This window comes from Xiphophorus maculatus, chromosome 20 (assembly GCF_002775205.1).
Source record: "Xiphophorus maculatus strain JP 163 A chromosome 20, X_maculatus-5.0-male, whole genome shotgun sequence".
In the NCBI taxonomy this organism is placed as follows: Eukaryota; Metazoa; Chordata; class Actinopteri; order Cyprinodontiformes; family Poeciliidae; genus Xiphophorus; species Xiphophorus maculatus.
In genome coordinates this window covers 30,975,036-30,994,391 of record NC_036462.1, presented here as the reverse complement: position 1 = coordinate 30,994,391, position 19,356 = coordinate 30,975,036, and the positions used below count along the sequence as shown (strand labels likewise).

The following is a 19,356-nucleotide window of genomic DNA, read 5'->3' as shown; positions in this document are numbered from 1 at the left end:
TAAAGGGGCAGTATTATGTGTTTTCCAGTCACATAGTATCATTTTGCAACACAATCAAGTAACTATGTTACCTTCAGTTGTTCTAAAAATGCTATATTTCAAGTATGACTCAAAAGACAGTTGACATTTGGGTTTCTGTCTCTTTAAAAACTCCTGCTCATTCTGAAACTCCGCCCTCAGGAAGTGATCACAACATCGCTTCTCTATTAACCCTTTAACAAAACTTTTTTGCCAGCGCTATACTGAGAATTAACTCATACAATGAGCTCAGGAGACGCCCATTTCCGCCAGGTGTTTGCTTATTACTGTTAGCTAGTCTGAAGGAGCTGAGAGGTGGAGTCAGGAGGGAAGGGCTGAAGTGTGAGGCTGAAGCTTGGAAGCTTGGAAACTGCAGCTCTGAGGAGGAGCTTGGTCCTTGATGGTCCACTCAGGTGTTTTGCACAGTTGAATGGTTGTCATGGAAATTAAAGGATTTCTAAAACACCTATTAAAGAATCAAGCTAACACTCCAGGTGGGTTTTTGAAGAGGGAATAACACTGTGACATGATGTAAAACTAAAAACAAAGTGAATCTGACATAATAGTTCCCTTTTAAAAACATCTCCGTGAAATATTCTGACATTTTTTTACACATAGTGCATCAAATTAATGTCTTTGAGTAATAATAAATCAAATTAGCTGATTTTATTAAGTGTTTACACTGCTATATTATGTAACAGGAGAAAGTCTTTTCAAATGCAAATTACGTTTAAGCATACAAACGAATTCCAATAACTTTATCACACATATAAAACTAAGGTTCACTCCTGCAGTTGCCTCTTATCATTTTACAGGTTAATCTTCCTTAATAACCCTCATCCATCTTTTCCTTTTACCCGAGCGATCTGATCCGCCATCTGCAGCCGTCCATCCAGTTCCCTTCTGATCTGAGCCGCCTGCTCATCAGGATTGTCCAGCTGGGAAAACACAGACATGCAGCAGTTTGTTTAGACATCCACTAAAAATCACATTCATGTCCATGAATTATAAAAAAAAGAAAAGAAAACACTATTTTAATCATACTGTAGTAAAAGTAACTTACACTCAACAACAGCAAACGTCGCTTATTACCAGGCTACACTGAAAATGATGTTTTTTAAAAAAAAACATAATCTATTACTTCATCCATTAGCCAACTAAAAGGATACACTAGCCTTTGGATACAGTTGCCATGGTAACAAGTGTGGGGAGTAGGTAAAGCAGTTTTCAAGTTGTGAATCTCTTTTAGGTGTGCACGTACGTGTAGCCTCCACAAGAAGCTACATTTCAGACATGACTCGATGCACTAGAATCATTAGAAACCAAACGTTTTCCTTTCACGTACATCCATACGGGCACCGATGACTGGAAGCAGAAAAGACTGACTTCAAACTGTTCAAGGTCTCTGTTTGACCGGGACGCCATCTGTTCTTTAATGAAGTACAGTCAGAGCTTATTTGGTCTTTTCATGTGTTATCAGAACAAATATGCACATAGTCAGAGCAGTGGCGACTGCATGTTCTGGACAGTGCATGGTCTGCATTATCACGTTCACCGCCGACAAAGGAAAACATGAAAAATAGATAAAAGTTTCGGTCGCCGTCTAAGCAAATGACAGTATCGCATCACTTGGATAAACAGTAATGACAGGAGTGAAGCGCTGACTGAAGGGTGGAGTCTGTAGTTGAATTAGTGAAAGCTTACAGTCCTGTAGCTAGCAGTCATGCTACGTTGGGTGGATTTCACTATCAACAAGCTTGGTGAAGGGGTTGATCAAAAAGACATCTGTGGCAATCAATCTACAATAACAGTGGCTGTGGTTGTTGGACTGAATTAAGAAAACTTTTACAAAAAGTTACTTGGAGATGATCCCTTACTGAATTCCACTGCCTTAATAAGGAGCCTTGAGGCACTCCCTTTGAAACAGGAAGAAGGGAGAAACAAGACCCGGAAGCTTTAACACACTGAGTTCCACCAGATAAACGATTGGAGAACTAGTTCACAGTCTTTACAGATAAACTAATCTATTAAAGTCGATTCATCAAGAAGATGTGATCTACCGTGTCAGATACTTATGAACATGTGCGATTGTCTCGTCCACCTTATGAATCCCCAAATCTAAACCGTTTGGAGAAAAGGACGACTGATCCAAACCCGTTTTCTTTTTCTGTGAGAACAAAAGTGACCCATATATCTGCATGCCTTTCCTGTGCACAGACCGATCCGCATTACATCTGTGCGTCAAAATCTTAGGAAATTTACCATTTACATCCGATGCACCATTTTATTTTCTTATTTTGTGTGTGCCTTAACATGTGTGTGCGTGATGTGTGCATATGTGGATAAATGTGATTCAGGTTTATTGTTTAGTTTAAACAATAAAAGATTTTTTAAAAGCGTTGGTTTCGATGCTCCCTGGGTTAAATAACACTAAGTCAGACTTCATTGCATTTAGGAGAGTTTTGATGTTTTGTAGTTTATTGTCCACTAAAAAAGTTTTCGTGGCTGGCGCACTTTCACAGCAGGTAACAGGTTTGCATATAATCACGTTTCATTTTGTACATGCCGACATGTGCGTGGAATGTTGCACTGCGGCAATTTTTGTGTGTACGCTTGATTCACGTGAGGTCCCTGGTGGATAGCAGTGTGTCGGCAACATTCCCAGTCAATTGTGACAAATGTATTGTTTCATGCCATATAAGTGAATGCATTGTGCAGCCATGTTGGCATTACCACTGATACAGAAGACCAGAGAATACCTGAGATAACTGTGATTTTAAACACTGAAATCTCTGTTTGAAAAAGCAGCAGGGTTGGCCATTGGACATTGCATGTGTCTTTCCATAAGCCTCACCTTCGTAAACAACGATGACAAAAGCTGAGATACAAATTAAATTATAGAATAACATAGTTAACATGCACTGAGAGAACAGCGAGGTTGTTGTTTTCTTTTTGTCAGATGCATTTTGCCATTAGGCCAGTTCAAATCTTCAATAGACTTAAAAGCATTTATTGAATGCAAAATCATTAAGAGAGAGCAGTCTTGTCAAAAGACAATGGTGATTTTATTAACCAAGTTAAAAAAGACATTCATATTAACAAAAAAAAACTGCATGCAACTTTAACACTTGTGTTCCAAATTATTATGCAAGTGATATTTTCTCAGATTTTCTTAAATGGTCAATGCAAATGATGGTCAGTATAATTTTCAAGTCATGAACTATTACAGTATAAATCAAATTTTACTGCACAAAGCTTCCCAGTATTTTTTTTCAAAAATAAAAAACTCAAAATGCACTGTTCCAAATTATTTTGCACAGCAGATTTTCTAAACATTTTATGGATTATAAAGAACTGCAAACATTCATTCTTTGAATGTGCAGCATTAAGTGGTCACATGTACTAAAATCAAAAGCTGCTTCAATCAAAAGCATCTTAACAGACAGAGTTACATGTTAACATAGAATCCCTTCTTTGATATCACAGCACAATTCTTACATCCATTGAACTTGTGAGTTTGTGGAAAGTTTCTGCTTGAATTTCTTTGCAGGATGTCAGAAAACCTTCCCAGAGCTGCTGGTTTGATATGAACTGCATTCCACCCTCAGATCTTCTGCTTGACGAAACTCCAAAGGTTCTCAATAGGGTTGAGGTCAGAGGTCAGAGGAGGATGGTGACCACACCATGAGTTTCTCCCCTTTCATGCCCATAGCAGCCAGTGACACAGTGGTATTCCTTGCAGCATGAGATGGTGCATTGTCTTGCATGAGGATGATTTTGCTACTGAAGGTACGGCTCTTCTTTTTGTACCATGAAAGAAAGTGACCAGTCAGAAAGTCCATCTACTTTGCTGAGGTCATTTTCACTCTGAAGGGGCCGACCAATGATTCTCTCCCCATGATTTCGGCCCAAAGCATGACTCCACCACCTCCTTGCTGACGTCACAGCCATGTTGGGACGTGGTGACCGTCCACCACCAATCCACTACTCCGTCCATCTGGTCCATCCAGGGTTGCACAGCAGTCATCAGTGAACAAGTCTGTTTGAAAATTAATCTTCATGTAGGGCTGGGCCCACTGGACCGTTTCTGCTTGTGATCTCTGGTTAGGGGCCCAATAGTAGCTTCATGCACCACAAGCCTCTGGAGGATCCTCCACCTTGAGGTTCCAGAGGCACCAGCAGCTTCAAATAACTGTTTGCTGCTTTGTAAGGGCATTTTAACAGCTGCTCTCTTCATCCGATGAATTTGTCTAACAGAAACCTTCCTCATTATGTCTTTATCTGTAAAAACCCATCTGTGTTCAGAATCAGCCACAAATCTCTTCACAGTACAATGATAACGCTTCAGTTTTCATTAAATATCTAATGTTTTCATACCTTGTCATACGGCACTACACTATCTGATGATTTTGGTCAGCAGAGATCCTTTCTCTTTCCCATATTGCATAAAACCTGTGGCCTGCTTAATAATGTGGAACATCCTTCTTCAGTAGATTTCCTTTAATTGAGCTCACCAGACAAACTAATCAACCTGCTCTCTGAAATTAATTATAGTGATTCAAAGAGCCCTGACACACAATACTATCTATAAATTTAATAGCACAAAAAAAATGAAATCTTTATGACACTTTAATCCAATTTGCATAATAATTTGGTACACGGTGTAATGTCCCTCGTCATTAAGCCTTTTAATATAGACTCTGGATAATCAATAATGAAACACAGTGAAAACACTCGAATAACAGCACCAGTTAACAAACAGTGTTGTTTTTAAGGAGATGGGCCCAGTCCAATATTGGTATTGCACCCAATATTAATATTTTGTTTGGACTGGATGTAAATAAGTTGCCAAAGGCCAATCAAAGGCAAATTGTCACACTCCTAAAATAATGATCTATGTCAATTTTTGACAAAAGTGCTTTTTTGCCTACAACATCGTTTAGAAATAAAGAGGTGGTAATTTTTTTTTCTTCCCCCAAAATCACTTTTGGCAAAAAATAACTTAATCCATTATTTTAGGAAGGTGGCAAAATGCTATACAATGATACTGAAACACCATGTAATGCATAACACCAATCATAACCTCTAGCATAAAATCTTTATTTCACAAAAGAGAGACGAACAGACAAATCATTAGCTGTTGGAGCTCAGATTACTTTAGGAACATCCAGGTGGTAAACAGGGAACGTGTATTTATTCAGTTTGGACCGGGTCTGATGTAAAATCAGAAGTCGTTAAGAGCGAATGTGCAAAACACTGGAACAGTAAAACATTCCCTCTGATACTAGCTGCAGTCGATGGAATAGTCTGCGTATAACAGATCCTGCTGTGCAACGTTGTTCTGTTCAGCGATAAAGAGGAAACGGGGAAAAGCCAGCGTAGACACCTTAGCAGATTTTCCTCCCTCTGGGGCTCGACTATGAAGACATTCACCATCTGGCGTATTGTACAGAGGCAAGACAGCAGTCACTCCTCTAATGAGAGCAGGGACATGCTGGGGAAGGCCTTGGAGGGGAGAAAGCTTAACTGGCTCTTCTTCAAACACATCCAAATCACATTTGGAAGCTGACAGAGGGACACCAATACCATCCCCTCGGCTTCTACCTGCCTGAGCTCTGAACACACTGCAGCCACGGTCATATATTCAGCTGCACAGATTTAGCAGAATGCATGTCACCAACGTACAAAGAGTGACCATAAGCTTTTACGGCAAAGGATTTTTTTTTTTATTATTGCTTAGTGGAATCATTTCTAAAATCTTTTTTTTTTTTCTAGCTTAAAGGATTTAACTTGTACATTAAGTACAAGTTAAATCAGATTTGGAGTTTAAACCAGGTCTTACAAATGAGAATCCATAAGTAGAGCAGCTAAACTAAGCATTATCAGCTATATAAGCTATTTGAATTTTCAAAAAGCTGTGAGGAAGCATCTCAACATTATATTAAGGTCATTTCTTTAACCCAGAAGAGTTTCAGTCTCTATTTGCGGTAAAATTATTCTTTTAAGAAGCCATTCGTTTTATATATTGCTTGATATTAATAGGCAGAATCAAGTTCTTGGACCTTAAATGCCAGTCCTTTTTTTTTCCCCCATGCGCACTAATGACTGGAAAGCAAACATCTCATTAATGTACTTGGAACTTTATTGTTTCCTATAATTGCTGCAGTTTCCTTCCTGCCAGCCCTCTGGAAATCACCACCCCAGCTTAAACAGGACAGCCGACTCATCATCCACCCTGTTATTTTGTGCCGGGACCCGAAACGGAACGGCCCCTCGGCAAACAAGACGGGATGTTGAAAAGGGATGCTTACTTCAATTGAGTCACACTTGCTACTAATAATAATAAAAAAGAATAATAATAGTAATTTTTTTTAAAAAGGAAAAATGTTTTATCCCTCTCATTTGTGTCAAGCTGTTTAACAGATAGACATTAGGTGCCGATCTTGGCAATTTTTAAGATATTAGTTACAGAAAAACGTTTAAACACATTCAGCTGTCAAAGTCCCCATGTCTTTAAAGCTACAGTATGTCACTTTTACATATTTATTGAAACTGCCACTACGTCATGACAGTACAGTTTGAGACAGATAATTTGTGAAAATAAATCTAGCTCCTGTGCCTTCTCCCAGTGTTCCCAATGCTACCTAGAAACAACCAATGAGAGAAAAGGGGCGGGTCTTAATGCTGTCCATCACGCCCATGCGTGCGCCACTCAGTCCCAATTCACCCTCCCTCCCAAGCTCTCTGCTCCAGCGTCTCCCCGTCACCAGAACCCGTCATGAATGCTAAAGCTAGTTAGCATGACAAACAGTTTTCCTAAAGCGGTAAGTTGTTTCTCCGCCACTGGCACGCCTACCAACGCATTTACAAAGTTGACTGACGGCCTGGCTCTGATTGTTTGTTTTTGGTCGGGAGCGGTGCGTTTCTTCAGACAGCAGTTTCTTATGTCTTGAGTTGGTGAAATTACATTAGAAATAACTGGCGAACATGACCTAAATACGTGTTGCCTGCTTTGAGCCAGTAAAGCTTTTTGAATTGTAAAAAAACGTTGGCTTCGTCAAAACCGTCAACATGTCGGTTACACGTTACACATTTCAGATGGAAACGGCCAGGAATTGACGTGAAATTTGCTCTCTCTCACAAAGTTTAGTTTATAATTTGATTCGTGATGCAAGTGCAACTGCTGGAAGCCGCAGACATGCAAATCATGCGCCACATAATAATGATACGCTACGCACCTCTCAGCACTGCTTCTTCAGAGGCCGAGCTTCTGAGTTCAGGGAACGTTCAAGGTAAGATTTAAGATTTTAAGTCGTTCACAAAATTGAAGTTATAAGCCTCTAGATTCATTTTTTTATTTAATCATTTTCCTGAAGACGTTTGACACCTATCCAGTAGACTTCAATTCTGACCTTTGTAGAATTTGTTACGGTTAGCTTTTGAGGTCAGGGGTTAAGAGTTAGTGGTTTGTGTTTCCTTTTTATTGTTCATTTGCTAATCCTTAGTACATTTATTCTCATTTGTGTGTTGGACAGTGATACCGACAATGCGTTACTTAGAAACATTAACTAATTTATCTAATACCTGCTAAGTAACGCATTACTCTAACATGACCACTTTCTTCAGTAAAGAGTAAATCTAACGCATTACTTTTCCAAACAAGTAACCAGATTCCACTTATCTATCCGAGTCAATGTGCACTTCTATTTTTCTCATTTTCTTTTCTTAAAAAGATACACTTGTTATCAAGTCAATCCTTTCACAGCTGCAGTTTGTAACTCACACACAGGCTTCCTTTCACCCTTCATTGCACAAAATAAAAATTGTTAGAGTTCAAGTCAAGTCTCTAGTCTTTTACTTCAGACTTTTAGACGCAATTCGAGTCTGCATCTTGAATGTGAGCCAAAATGTTTGGCAGGATGTTGTACTTAAGCATGGACTAAGATGAACCTCAGAGAACAATAATCTGTGAGGTCAAACTTTTTATGTTGTAATATTTTGGGGGAAAAAATAACACACCTACAATAAATAGCACTGATTTTATAAATAGGCAATTACACCAGTAGTTACTTTTTCTTCTTTTGGAGAATGGATATGACAGTGATATGAAACAAATATTCCCCTTTTTCTTTTTTTTTTACACGGACCAGTAGAAAGGGTGAGAAACAAGCGCACTAACCTGACAGGCATTGTAGAGCAGCTGGTGCTCAAACTTCTTGATCCCCAGGATCTGCTGGAACATTTCATACAGCTGGTCCTTGCTGAGGATGAGCTCGGAGGCAGCGCTGGCAGTCATCCTCTGCTGGTGCTTCCGGGGGTCTTCTTCCCCTCGGTAGATGGTGTCGAACTTGGCTATCCACGAGCTCAGCACCGTCTCTTTGCTCAGGCCGTCGATCTCGGGCAGACTGCGCACGCGCTTTTCGATGTGCTTCTTAAAAACCTCACGAGAGTCGCTAGCCGAAAAACCGCCGCTCTGCACCATCCGGGACACGCGGTCACTTTTCAGGAAGATCTGGAATCCAGTTGGAAAAACAAAATATGGTTTCATTATGTTAACATTACGCTAACATTACGTTAGCGTAATTACGTTAACATTACGCTAACGTAATGTTAGCGTCTCATAAAACTAACGTAATGTTAGCGTCACTGTTAGTGACGCTAGCGTCGCTAACAGTGACGCTAGTGACGCTAACGTAAAGTTAGGTCACTAGCGTCACTGGCTATTGCATGTCAACCCTCTTTTTAACCTTAGTTTCTTCTTTTGAATGATGGGGAATGATGTTTGTGTGTTTCTGTGTTCATATCTGTGCGGCTTACAAATGTGGTATCCAATCTGAAACATAATCATGTTAAATTTGAGGGATGAGAGAGCCAGCTCGCTGTGAAACTCACCTCATAGTAGCTCTGAACAGCGTTGATGAAAGCCTCATCAGCCACAATCTGAGTGTCTCCACTGAGGAATGCCTGAAAGCGATCTTTGACGGTCTGAAGCTGCAGCTTGCTGATCTGAGTGACGCAGAAAGCATTTCACATTTCAAAAAGAACAAAGCAAATTATGACCCAAAAAAATTAGGAATGAAGTAATGAACATGAACCCAATTTAACGTTTTGACTGTTCAGTCCAGAAACACTAAGGCTTCTCAGCCACTGTGAAAGCCCAGACAAACCCAGACCTTTCTGCCATTTTGCCTATTTGGCGGTCTTGGGTGTCTTCCTTCAGGAGGTACAAAGGTCACAAAAAGTAAAATGTCTATCCATTCACTGGATGATCATCAAAGGACAGTTCACTGAATCATGAAATCCTCTATTTCCTCCATTTCATGATGCTACATTTCTGTTGTTCTGCTAATCTTGTGAGGTGAAGACGTTTCCAGCCAGTTCCTTGCCATGAATAAGATTCCACACAAATAGTATGAAGTTCTCATATTTGCAAGCATCGTATTATATTACTTCTACTTCAAAAACATGGGTAACTTTACATGAGTTGGCCAGGATTAAGCTAGTGTTCAGCTGATTCAAAGGTTTCAGTCAGAGGCCCCAAAGCTGTGGAACAGTTTTCTCCTGCAGCTTTGCTTTCCTCACTCTCTGGAGGTTTCTGAAAAAAAACAAAGCAACTGAAAACACTATTTTTGTCATTATTTTACTGTTTCTTATGCCTGTTTTATTCTTTGTATGATTTAGGGTTGATTTGTTGGATTCGAGACAAGACTGATCTAATAAAAGGAATCCAGACCAAACAAACCTGAAAACATCTCAGGATCCTAACCGATGTAATCAACCCCGAGTAGAGCTTGAGATCTAGATAGAGTTTACTCATCTAACAGTGACAGAGGTGGGATTAATCCGGAAATCTTTTAAATCTGCCTGCCTCTTAATTCCTCTGCTCACCAGATTCAGCCATGCTTTTCAAAGTCAGATATGAAGAGCAGACACGGTCCTCGTTTTTTAAAATATAAACACAAGGAAACCTGTGATTTGAAACGGTTCACTATGTACTTTCAGAAAAAGACAAATGTTCACATTTGGTGTGTTTGGTCTAGAAGTGAAATATTGGTTGATCTCCAACCTATATTGCCATGTGTTTCAAGTTTTATCTGATGTGTCATTGCAACGTTTTTGGGTCACATTAAAGAAACTTTTTATCCATCTTAATTGTCTGTAAAATTGTTGTTTTTTTTGCAGTTTTCTTAAAAGTGACAATTTCAACCCTAATGATGTTAAGGCAACAAAACTCGGATAAAGGAACTCTGTTGTATGCCACACCAGCAGATGCGTCTTTATAGTCGTACGTTAAATTACTCTTTGTTTTTCCGGCAGCAGCAGAATCGTAGGACAAGCTGGACGTCACAAAAAAGTTACATCAGAGGCGATCGAGGTTTTTCAAAATGCCTCTCTCGATGAAAGCTTCGTGACGCTGCAAAGACGGACGTTTCTCACAAATTAGACTCTGAATAGGTTCGATTGGCACACCGACTCACCCCGGCTGTGATCGCAGAGCACTTGCTCCCGCTGCATTGTGTGAGCGAGTATGTGTAAGAATCAGCATTCATGAAAACCATACGGTGCCCGTTCATGTGTGCCGCGAGTGTGTGTGTGCCTGTCGCTGTGTGGGAGTGTGTTTGCATACGAACACAACAGGCCAACTAAAAAGGCTTTCATCATTATTAGCGACCGACATGCTGTTCTCATGAATTATGCATATACTATTGAACTGCTGCTTGCAACAAGTGCAAACAAGGACCAGCATGCCCCTAACACACACACACACACACCTGCACACACGCACACACACACATGGGCATGCACAACATTATGATCACTGGCCGGTTAAGTGGCTAACTGTATTCATCTCTTCCCAATATAATGTTCTGGTGAAAAACTCGAATGGTGCTTTAAATGAAGGTTAGTTTCAGATTTGTAATTTAACATATTAACACACTGCAACACCTGCCTCCGGTTCAGCCTGTTCATCCTCTATAATAATAATTTAAAATTCTGTCTGGCCTCGTCGAAATGATGGCTTCATACTCAGCTTTCACCCCATAAACCCGCTGAACTTCAGCAAGTTCATAACGCCAACATCACATACTGTAGTTCTCTCATTCATCCGTCATATATAGTTTGAAATAAAGTTTTAAAATATATTTGTATGTCATGAACGCCCTTGGCAGAATTAGATTTAATATTATTTTCTTCCTAAAAAAAGAAGTTGGATTCTCACCGGGAGTGAGACAGGTCACTTCCAACAGAAGATTACTCGATCAAACACTCGTTAGAATAGCTGGCAAACATTTTGTATTAGTGATAATCAACAAAAAAAAATGTTTGCTGTAATGAGAATTCTGATTTATAATCAACAACAATAAATTTTAAGAGAAGATTTTTGGAAACATACACTAAAATTCCCAAAATGGCATATTATCAGCCAGTGTCTGGAAATGGGCCTTTCAACAACTTATGTTTTTTATTATTAAAAATTGTGGTATTTATTGCCACTGCAGTTGTACCTTCTATCAGAAAAACCATGTTGGGCAACGTAAAAATGTCTTTTTAGTGTTAATTTACCTATAGAATGTACAAAAGTTTTGAGCCCAACTCTTAAAGATGATCCACTTATCACAAAGCTTTAACTTTTATGTCCCACATCAGACATGAGGGAAATGCTTCAAGAGTTATTGGGGTTTGTACTCCTACTCTGAAGAGGAACCAGTGGAAGTTATAGGTGATATTGTAATGTTCTAAAAAAAAAAAAAAGAAAAGACAAAAGAAACGGTTTACGTTTGCTGATATTGCGAATACAGGCCTCATGTTGGATCTTGAAGCCTGTTGAAAGCTTTCATTTTGAAATCCCACACTGGATTTGATTGAAGCTTTTTGATTGGCATCCAGAGGCCGTCTGCTCTCAATCTGAAGAGGAACCAATCCGGAATATCAGTTTCTGTGTGTATTTATTGAAACATACAGTAAATATAATAATTTACCATAATATTTTTAGGTGCACCTCTAATGGCTTATTTTTGGGGAAGGAAAGCGTAGCAAACAGGCTTTTAGTTCAATATATTTACATAAACAAGCATTTAAGTTACCTTTCAAATAAAATAACGTTTATTAGTACAAAATAAGTAATACTGATGTAAGCAGTGGCGTAAACGCTGAGTAATTATGCAGAGATTAGCATAAACATTCACTCATATGTAGCAGAAATCTAAGAATTGAATGTTTCCAATCTCCGAAGTCCATTTCTTTCAATACAAAATCAATCTACTCAAGTAAGAGTAGCAATAGTTCACAATATTACTCAAGTAAAAGTAAAAACTACTTGCAGTAAAACTACTCCAGAGCCCAATAATCAATCAGTGTCTTTCCAAAACAGATTATTTTACAGATATTGCACTTAGTTCAGGCGACGCTTTAGAAAACTGTACGCCTCACTGACAGGGAGAAAACAATCCAGTTTCTCTGAGCGTTGTGCAGCCTGAGGCTGGCATTATGCGGTTAACGTTTTATGGCTTATGCTGGAATTTACAAGTGTAATATTGGCTCCTAGTCATGAAAAAAGGCTAATAAAAATAACGAACCCCTTTTTCAGCTCCGTTGAAGTGTCTGTATTAACGAAGTGTGTCTGTGAGCCGGCTTACCAACCCGCACAATGTGCTCTGATTACACAGAGCGTTGACACCTTGCTCGCTGCTTCAGCACGCCGTGAAAATCATTTCCTAATGTGACGCCAATTAACAGGCTGGTCTTTTGCGGCTGAATCAGAGATCAGCAAACAACTACAAAATAAACATCTGACAGTATATGTCAGATTCTTCTTCTTTAAGCTGTGAACCTGTTGACTACGTGTGCCTAGGGGAATAGCTGATTCAGCGTAGCCCACTGAAAAACTGATCTATTACTGCAGCCTACTACTGCAGAAATAGAAATAAAGGAACTATTTCTTTATTCCATTTATTGAAATAAATAAATGGTTTTAGCTTGTTGTTCCTGGTCCTCTTATAGTCTTTTGACAGGATAACTCTCTCTCTGAGTTGATCCAAGCTTCTTTAGGATGCCAATGTTGAAAAACATCAGTTGTTACCAATTTGTTTCCCACGGTTACGACAACATGCCCAGAAATGTCATGTAAAAAAACAACAACAAAAAAACCCACCAGCATCCGGCTACTTCTGCTGTCTGTTAAGCACTAAACCCAAGACATCACAAAACTTTAGAATAGACTTCAGATTACTTGAAATAACATTGATATAATTTAACTTTGATATTTTTCATTCTTGTTTACTGTAATCAACAAGAATAGCAGACTAAAACCACTCTGCTCAATGTAATGTCATGGCCTCTAAACGTCTGACTTGTTTAATGAACATTTGTAATTGTACTCTTTCCTAGTGACCTTCTCAGACATGATCAGAGCAAGCAGCTGTCTGTAAGTCGGAAAGATTTTTATCAAATGTTTTAAAACAGATTTCTAAAACTGATTCGAAAAAAAATGTGTACGGTAGAACCCTGCGTATTCAGTATTCACGGAATTGCATATTTTTCTGTGGAATGTTGCTCCTCATTATTAGCAAAAAATGCACATATTTGTTGGTAGAGAACAACTAAAATAGTCAAAAGACTGTGCCGTTTTCTTGGCATCTAGTATTGGCATGAAGTATTGGCGCTTTGCAAGCAAGTCTGTCTGACTTGCTTGCAAAGACTGTAGATATTATCTTCTGCAGTATAACTTAGAGGCTTCTGGTCGAGTCTGTTGTTCAGGTGAAGTTTGACATGCTTTGTCTCCTTTGTTTTGTTCCCACATCATGCACAAAAGGTCCACCAACTCTCTGTACTTGGCTTCTTGTCCGGTTCTAACAGGTGAAGAGTCATCCGAGTAGCTCTGTAGATGACAGGACTCTGGAAGTCTGAGGTGTTCAGAGCAGAAAGGAATGGTGAGAGGACAGTGCCCTGTGGTGCTCCAGTGCTTCTCAGACACACAACCTTTCAATCACAAATTGTTGTCCGTTTGGATCGTTGATCCAAGTGACTTAGTTGTGTAGCAACAACAACTTGGTCCTGAGAGTGGATAAAGCTAAAGAGCTGGTGATTTACTTCAGGAAGAATCAGCCCACATTCACTCTACTCTGCATCAACAACGCGTTCAGCACATGAAATTCACGTGATGAAACATCCATCCTGGTCTCTGGACGCCTCCTCCTTGTCATTCAAGATGGAAATTTTGGTTTAAGCTCAGGCGGTCATGCTCACCATCCTCAACTTTATCACCATAGCAATCCAAAATGTGAAAATGTGAAATTTCACATGTGAAATTTGCCCAATTCAGCGATGCTGATTGGCCAAATAGCTATTATCTTTCTCTAGCAACCTCACACGATTGGCTATTTTGCCTCACCTCGGGATGCTGCTGACTAGAAATGATGTGAAATCTGTCCAGGGAAATTCACCGTTACATCAGATTTCCTGTAGACACACTTCAAAGACAAAATGAATACAAAAAAATTCATCTTTGTATTCATATTCTGCTCACTTTTCCCCTTTGTTTTCATCAGCCTTTTCCTGAGTTGCCAACAAGGACCAGTGCTCTTTATTAACTGGTCCTGTTCCCTACAATGTTCCTGATACCGAAGAGATGATGCTGAAAGTCTTGTTTTACCTTCACAGTTTTCCTTTCCAATGACTTAAAAATCAAGGTGTTGCACTTTTGCCTTCAGTCGTGTTTGGTGGGATTGGTTTTCATCTGCAATCTTTAGGTCTGGAGCCACATGTGGCCTGAATGGCTCGCTCAATATTTTAAACAATGAAATATTGCTCTGTTTTTATGTTTTATTCTTGTCCTGTGTGCCCCCATGAAATGTCCCACGGGTAAATTTGACTTGAATGCTGAATGCTGATACGGCTTTGACCACAGGTCCACCCAGACTCTGGAACTTTCCCGCCAAGCTTAAAATTTGTCGGGTGAGTTGACTCGTCTATAATGAGAAACTATTTTTTTTCAACATTACTTTTGAGTTTTCTTTTGTTCCAAAGCACTTTGTGACATTTACCTTTTAACGGCACTAGTCGTATATTTTGGCGTTTGCTTGTTTGAACTTTCGAAGCCTCCAAAGCCTCCACAGTCCATCTGAATATTGAAACATTTTGGGCCCAGAATGTCTTGGTGTGGCAAAGAACACTCTCTTGTTTTCTTCATATCAGTTGCTACTAATAGGTAGAGGCAACGTCGCTGCTGCTACAAGCACACACGGTTTATGAATAGAGTGTATAGTAGAAAATAAATAATGAATGCAAATCCTCTGTCTCCCTTACTTTCTCTCTCCCTTTATTGCTGCTGTTTGTCCTTCTTGTTTGTCAGTCAAGTCTTTCCCTTTAATAGCAAGACTTGCTCCTGGATACAATTTATCTTTTAAAAAAAAGGCATGCCTTATATTGTTTGTATTCACTCAGCAAAAAAAAAAGTCATCAATAAAGCTCCAGATTTGTATCGGTTGCGCTACAACTGAGGATTATTAAAAGATTCATTAGTGACTGGAACATTTTCCTAACGGAAGCGGGTCCTCCCCTCCCCTTCCCTCCTCCCTTTGATGCAAAACGCAACATGGTGCGCCTCAGGAAGCAACAGTTGGTGTCATGTGATGTCTGTGTTGCAGCTTCCATCTCAATCACACAACTAAAGAAGCTTTGTTCTCTCTTCTCGTGCCCGTCTTACCTTTTGCTGCCTCCTGGCCATGTCGGTGGGCTGCTTTGCGTTGAACGGATAAGCAATGCAGCGCATCACAAACACATACAGCTGGAGCCGCTTTTTCTTCTCCTCCTCCTCCCTCTGCATCTTCTCCAGGTCCTCCTTTTCCTTGTCGCTGCCCACCGAAGGGCTGGGGCTGGAGGGTCGGCCACCGGCGCTGCCGCGGCCCCGGGGCTGAAGCCCTCCGCCGCCATGATCGTCGGCGGCTCGGCCCGGTGGCCGTCGGGCTCCTCCGAGGCTCTTCGAGGCGGCCACCTCTTTGCGCTCCACCTCGACCACCTCGTCCCCTTCTTCCTCACTGGAAGACGGATCCAACATGCTGCTGGAGTCTAAAATAAACTACTGTTAGGCTAAATCAAACTGCATTAATTGGAGCCACAGGAGGAAAGAGGCACAAACGGTGCCTGATTAACGCCACGGGCTGCTGGTGTGTGTGTGTGTGGGGGGGGGGGGATCTGCAGCCGATATCAGCTAGAAAAAAGAAGAAGAAGAAAAACAAGAAAACCCGGAAATACTGTTGAGTCTTCTTGGTTGCGCGATGTCCAAAGCCTTGTAACTCCAGTAGTGTGTGTGACAGATAAGAAGGATTTATCAGGAGAGCACATTTAAAAGGGGAGGGGTCGCAGATGGAGGAAGCGCTGATGCGTTGATGCTCCGCTGCCTGCAGGAGGAAAGAGGCAGGGCTCGGAGCTGACCGCGGTGCTGAAAAACCCCGTTCTGGGATCAGCTCGGCCAGTCAGCCAGCGACCACCTGATGATCCAGCTCAGTCAAAAGAGGGACCGGTTTTAGACAGCAGCAGCAGCAGCAGCAGCAGACCGGAATCGAAACTGATTTATTTTCGCAGTAAAAGCTTTCTGCTTCGTTTCAACGGAATAATGTTTGATAATTTTAAAGTTTCATGGAAACACTTAATTGCATACGGCAAGTAGCAAAAACACACACACAAAAAAAGAAAAAAAGTTGCATATAACTGTATGTCACTTTTATTCGGGGAATGTTTAAGAACTGGGACAATTTTTTTTATTATTACTACTTTTTTTAGATTTATGTAAAATCAAGTGTCTTAGAACAGCGTTTCCCCAACTCTGGTCCTCAAGGCACATTTACCTGCATGTTTTACATGTTTCCCATTCGGACGATTGCAATTTGGCAGAAGTCTGTTCATCAGCCATCAGTTGAAATCATGTGTGCTGAAGCACGGAAACATCTAAAACATGCAGGGCAGTGCGCCTTGAGGACCCGGGTTGAAAAACACCGTCTTGGAAATCACTCGACAAAACCCAAAACATTTCAGAGAGATTGCCATGATGTGTTGAACACAGAGATGGCAAATAAATTCCAATGTTTAATGGGGGGAAAAACAACATCAACAACACCAAATAAAAACTTACAAAGATCACAAGTAGTGAGGGCAGGGAAAAAAAATAAATCAAAATCCAAGTGGAAGAAACCAACAGGGAGAAACTGAAACCTCCCACTGAGCACAATGGGGAAGTGATGGGAGTAGACCAGATGATGCAGCGAGGAGTGACTGAGATAAGGCGCTTAAATACTGGGAGGCTGAACGTTGGAACAAAGGAACTGGGTTGATTTCTGACTGAGGAACACAAAATATGACAAAACCCAAAACCAAACTTAAACAACCCCAGATCCTGACAGAGATAAAATATGTAAATTAATGTGGTTCCCACGTGTTTTCCTCTAGTCCACACCTTAAAAGTAGCAATTATCAAACTACTGTTGCACTTTGAAATGCCTTGCTGCTGAAATGTGCTATACAAATAAAATTTGATTGATTGATTGATTGATTGTAGGAAAAGAACAATCTGGACAAGTTGCTAATGCAGAATTACAGACCAGTCATCCATTCATCAATAAGGTTATTGAAGAAGCTGCATTTCAACAGTTAAATACCTTCTTAACAATGACCAGTTGCTTTGACGTCTTTCAGTCAGGTCAGTCAGTCAGTCAGTCAGTCAGTCAGTCAGTCATGGATGCAGGTTGTAGAAGAACCACGGTTCTGGTATTTTTGGTCCTCAGCGCAGCATTTGAAACTACTGACATTGACGCGACTGGTTTGAGTCTTAAAGGACAGGAACTTCTTTGTATCAGTCGGTCATTTTACGTCATAGTTCACATCAGTCACATGCGGGGTTCCCCAAGGGTCCATCTTGGAGCACCTCCCTCCTATTTAAAATCTACATGCTCTCTCTGGGTCAGATAATGAAAAGTAACTAGATATGCTACCAAAATCATACAGATGATACAGGTTATACAGTCATCAGGTAACTATGAAGCTGTTCATGTCAGTAGATGCAGTTCAGCTCTCAAGTTTGCGAGATCAAGAGTCCTTCCACTGGATAATGGCTCAATCAGGTTCTTCATGGATGAAGGACAGTTGTTATTTTAATTCCATAATCATTTTCAACTTTGTGTAACTCTCGATTTAAACTGAAAAAAAAAATTAAACTGTTATTATTATTAAGTGTTCCTATAATCCACATAAAAACATTTTGTGTTGCGTAACTATCTGGGCCCAGGCTAGCCAATCAATTTAAAACCTGGGATGTTCTTTTAAAAACACCTTTTTTAAGGTTTGAGATCAGAATCGAAATCCCCCCAATGTATAATAACTTCAAGTTTGATAGATTTGTACATGCTTTTGTAAAACAGATTTTTCAGTATGTTAAAATTTAAAAGAGAAAAGTATCCAAAGTCTGTAAACAGAGAGTGTAATTCAGCAAGTTGCAAAACATTAGATGGAAAATCATTTTGTTAATTTAAAAATAATTTAATTTGGAAAACTTAGTAACCAGCAATCCTTTTACTAATTTTAGAATTTTACATCCAAGAAAAAAATGGACTAAGTTGGGGCAAATCTGTGTACACTAAACCACCAAACTAGAGGCCTAACCCTATGGGACCATGGTTAGGTTCTTAACATTAGTGTTTTGTCTTGTTCCTAATCAGATAACCTTGAATAATTTAAGAAAAATTTGTAGATTTTAAAATAGGCTACAGATTGAAACCAATTCTTGAATTCTGAACAATAAAATTTTGCAGAAGTTTTAACAGTAACACTTGGCAATGTACATATTTCTAAAAAGAAATTCTCACAACGAACATGTAATTTAGGTTTTATTGTGTTTTGTTTAGACAGAACTGAAAATTGCTACTTTGTGCTACGTTGTATCCTTTAATACAAACCATGTACCACTGTCACAATTCACTCGATACATTTTAGAATCAGAACACATAATCAATTTTTCTCATTTTGCTTCTGTATATGACCACAGTGAATTTTAAATGAAACAACTCAGATGCAGTTAAAGTGCAGACATTCAGGTTTAGAGCAGTCAGTTGAACAAAAGAAATGACAAAAAAAAGAAAAGAAAAAGAGAGGAACTAAATCATTTATAACATGACTCCTTCATTTCTGAGGCGTAAACGTAATTTGACGAATGAAATAACCAAAATGAAATGTTTATTTCTAATACTTGATTGAAAACTCCTTAGCAGCAGACCACACTTTGTTCAGTTCCTTCTGTCCTGTGTCAAATCAAAAACCTGATGTTCCAGTGCCATTGGCACCCAGTGC

At 39.8% G+C, this 19,356-nt stretch overlaps 1 protein-coding gene across 5 annotated transcripts in view; it reads right to left on the bottom strand.

Moving 5' to 3' along the window:
* Positions 1 to 16,550, bottom strand: part of LOC102220602 (calcium-dependent secretion activator 1) — a 96,318-nt gene extending 79,768 nt beyond the window's left edge. For all 5 annotated transcript variants that reach the window (XM_023324900.1, XM_023324902.1, XM_023324903.1 and 2 more), the window contains exons 1-4: positions 15,725 to 16,550; positions 8,911 to 9,024; positions 8,198 to 8,530; positions 876 to 956 (exon numbers count right to left, since the gene is read on the bottom strand). In XM_023324900.1, coding sequence (XP_023180668.1) covers positions 876 to 956; positions 8,198 to 8,530; positions 8,911 to 9,024; positions 15,725 to 16,075 — 879 coding nt within the window. In that variant the 5' untranslated portion in view covers positions 16,076 to 16,550. The remainder of the gene's footprint in view (positions 1 to 875; positions 957 to 8,197; positions 8,531 to 8,910; positions 9,025 to 15,724) is intronic.
* Between the last annotated feature and the right edge of the window lie 2,806 nt (positions 16,551 to 19,356).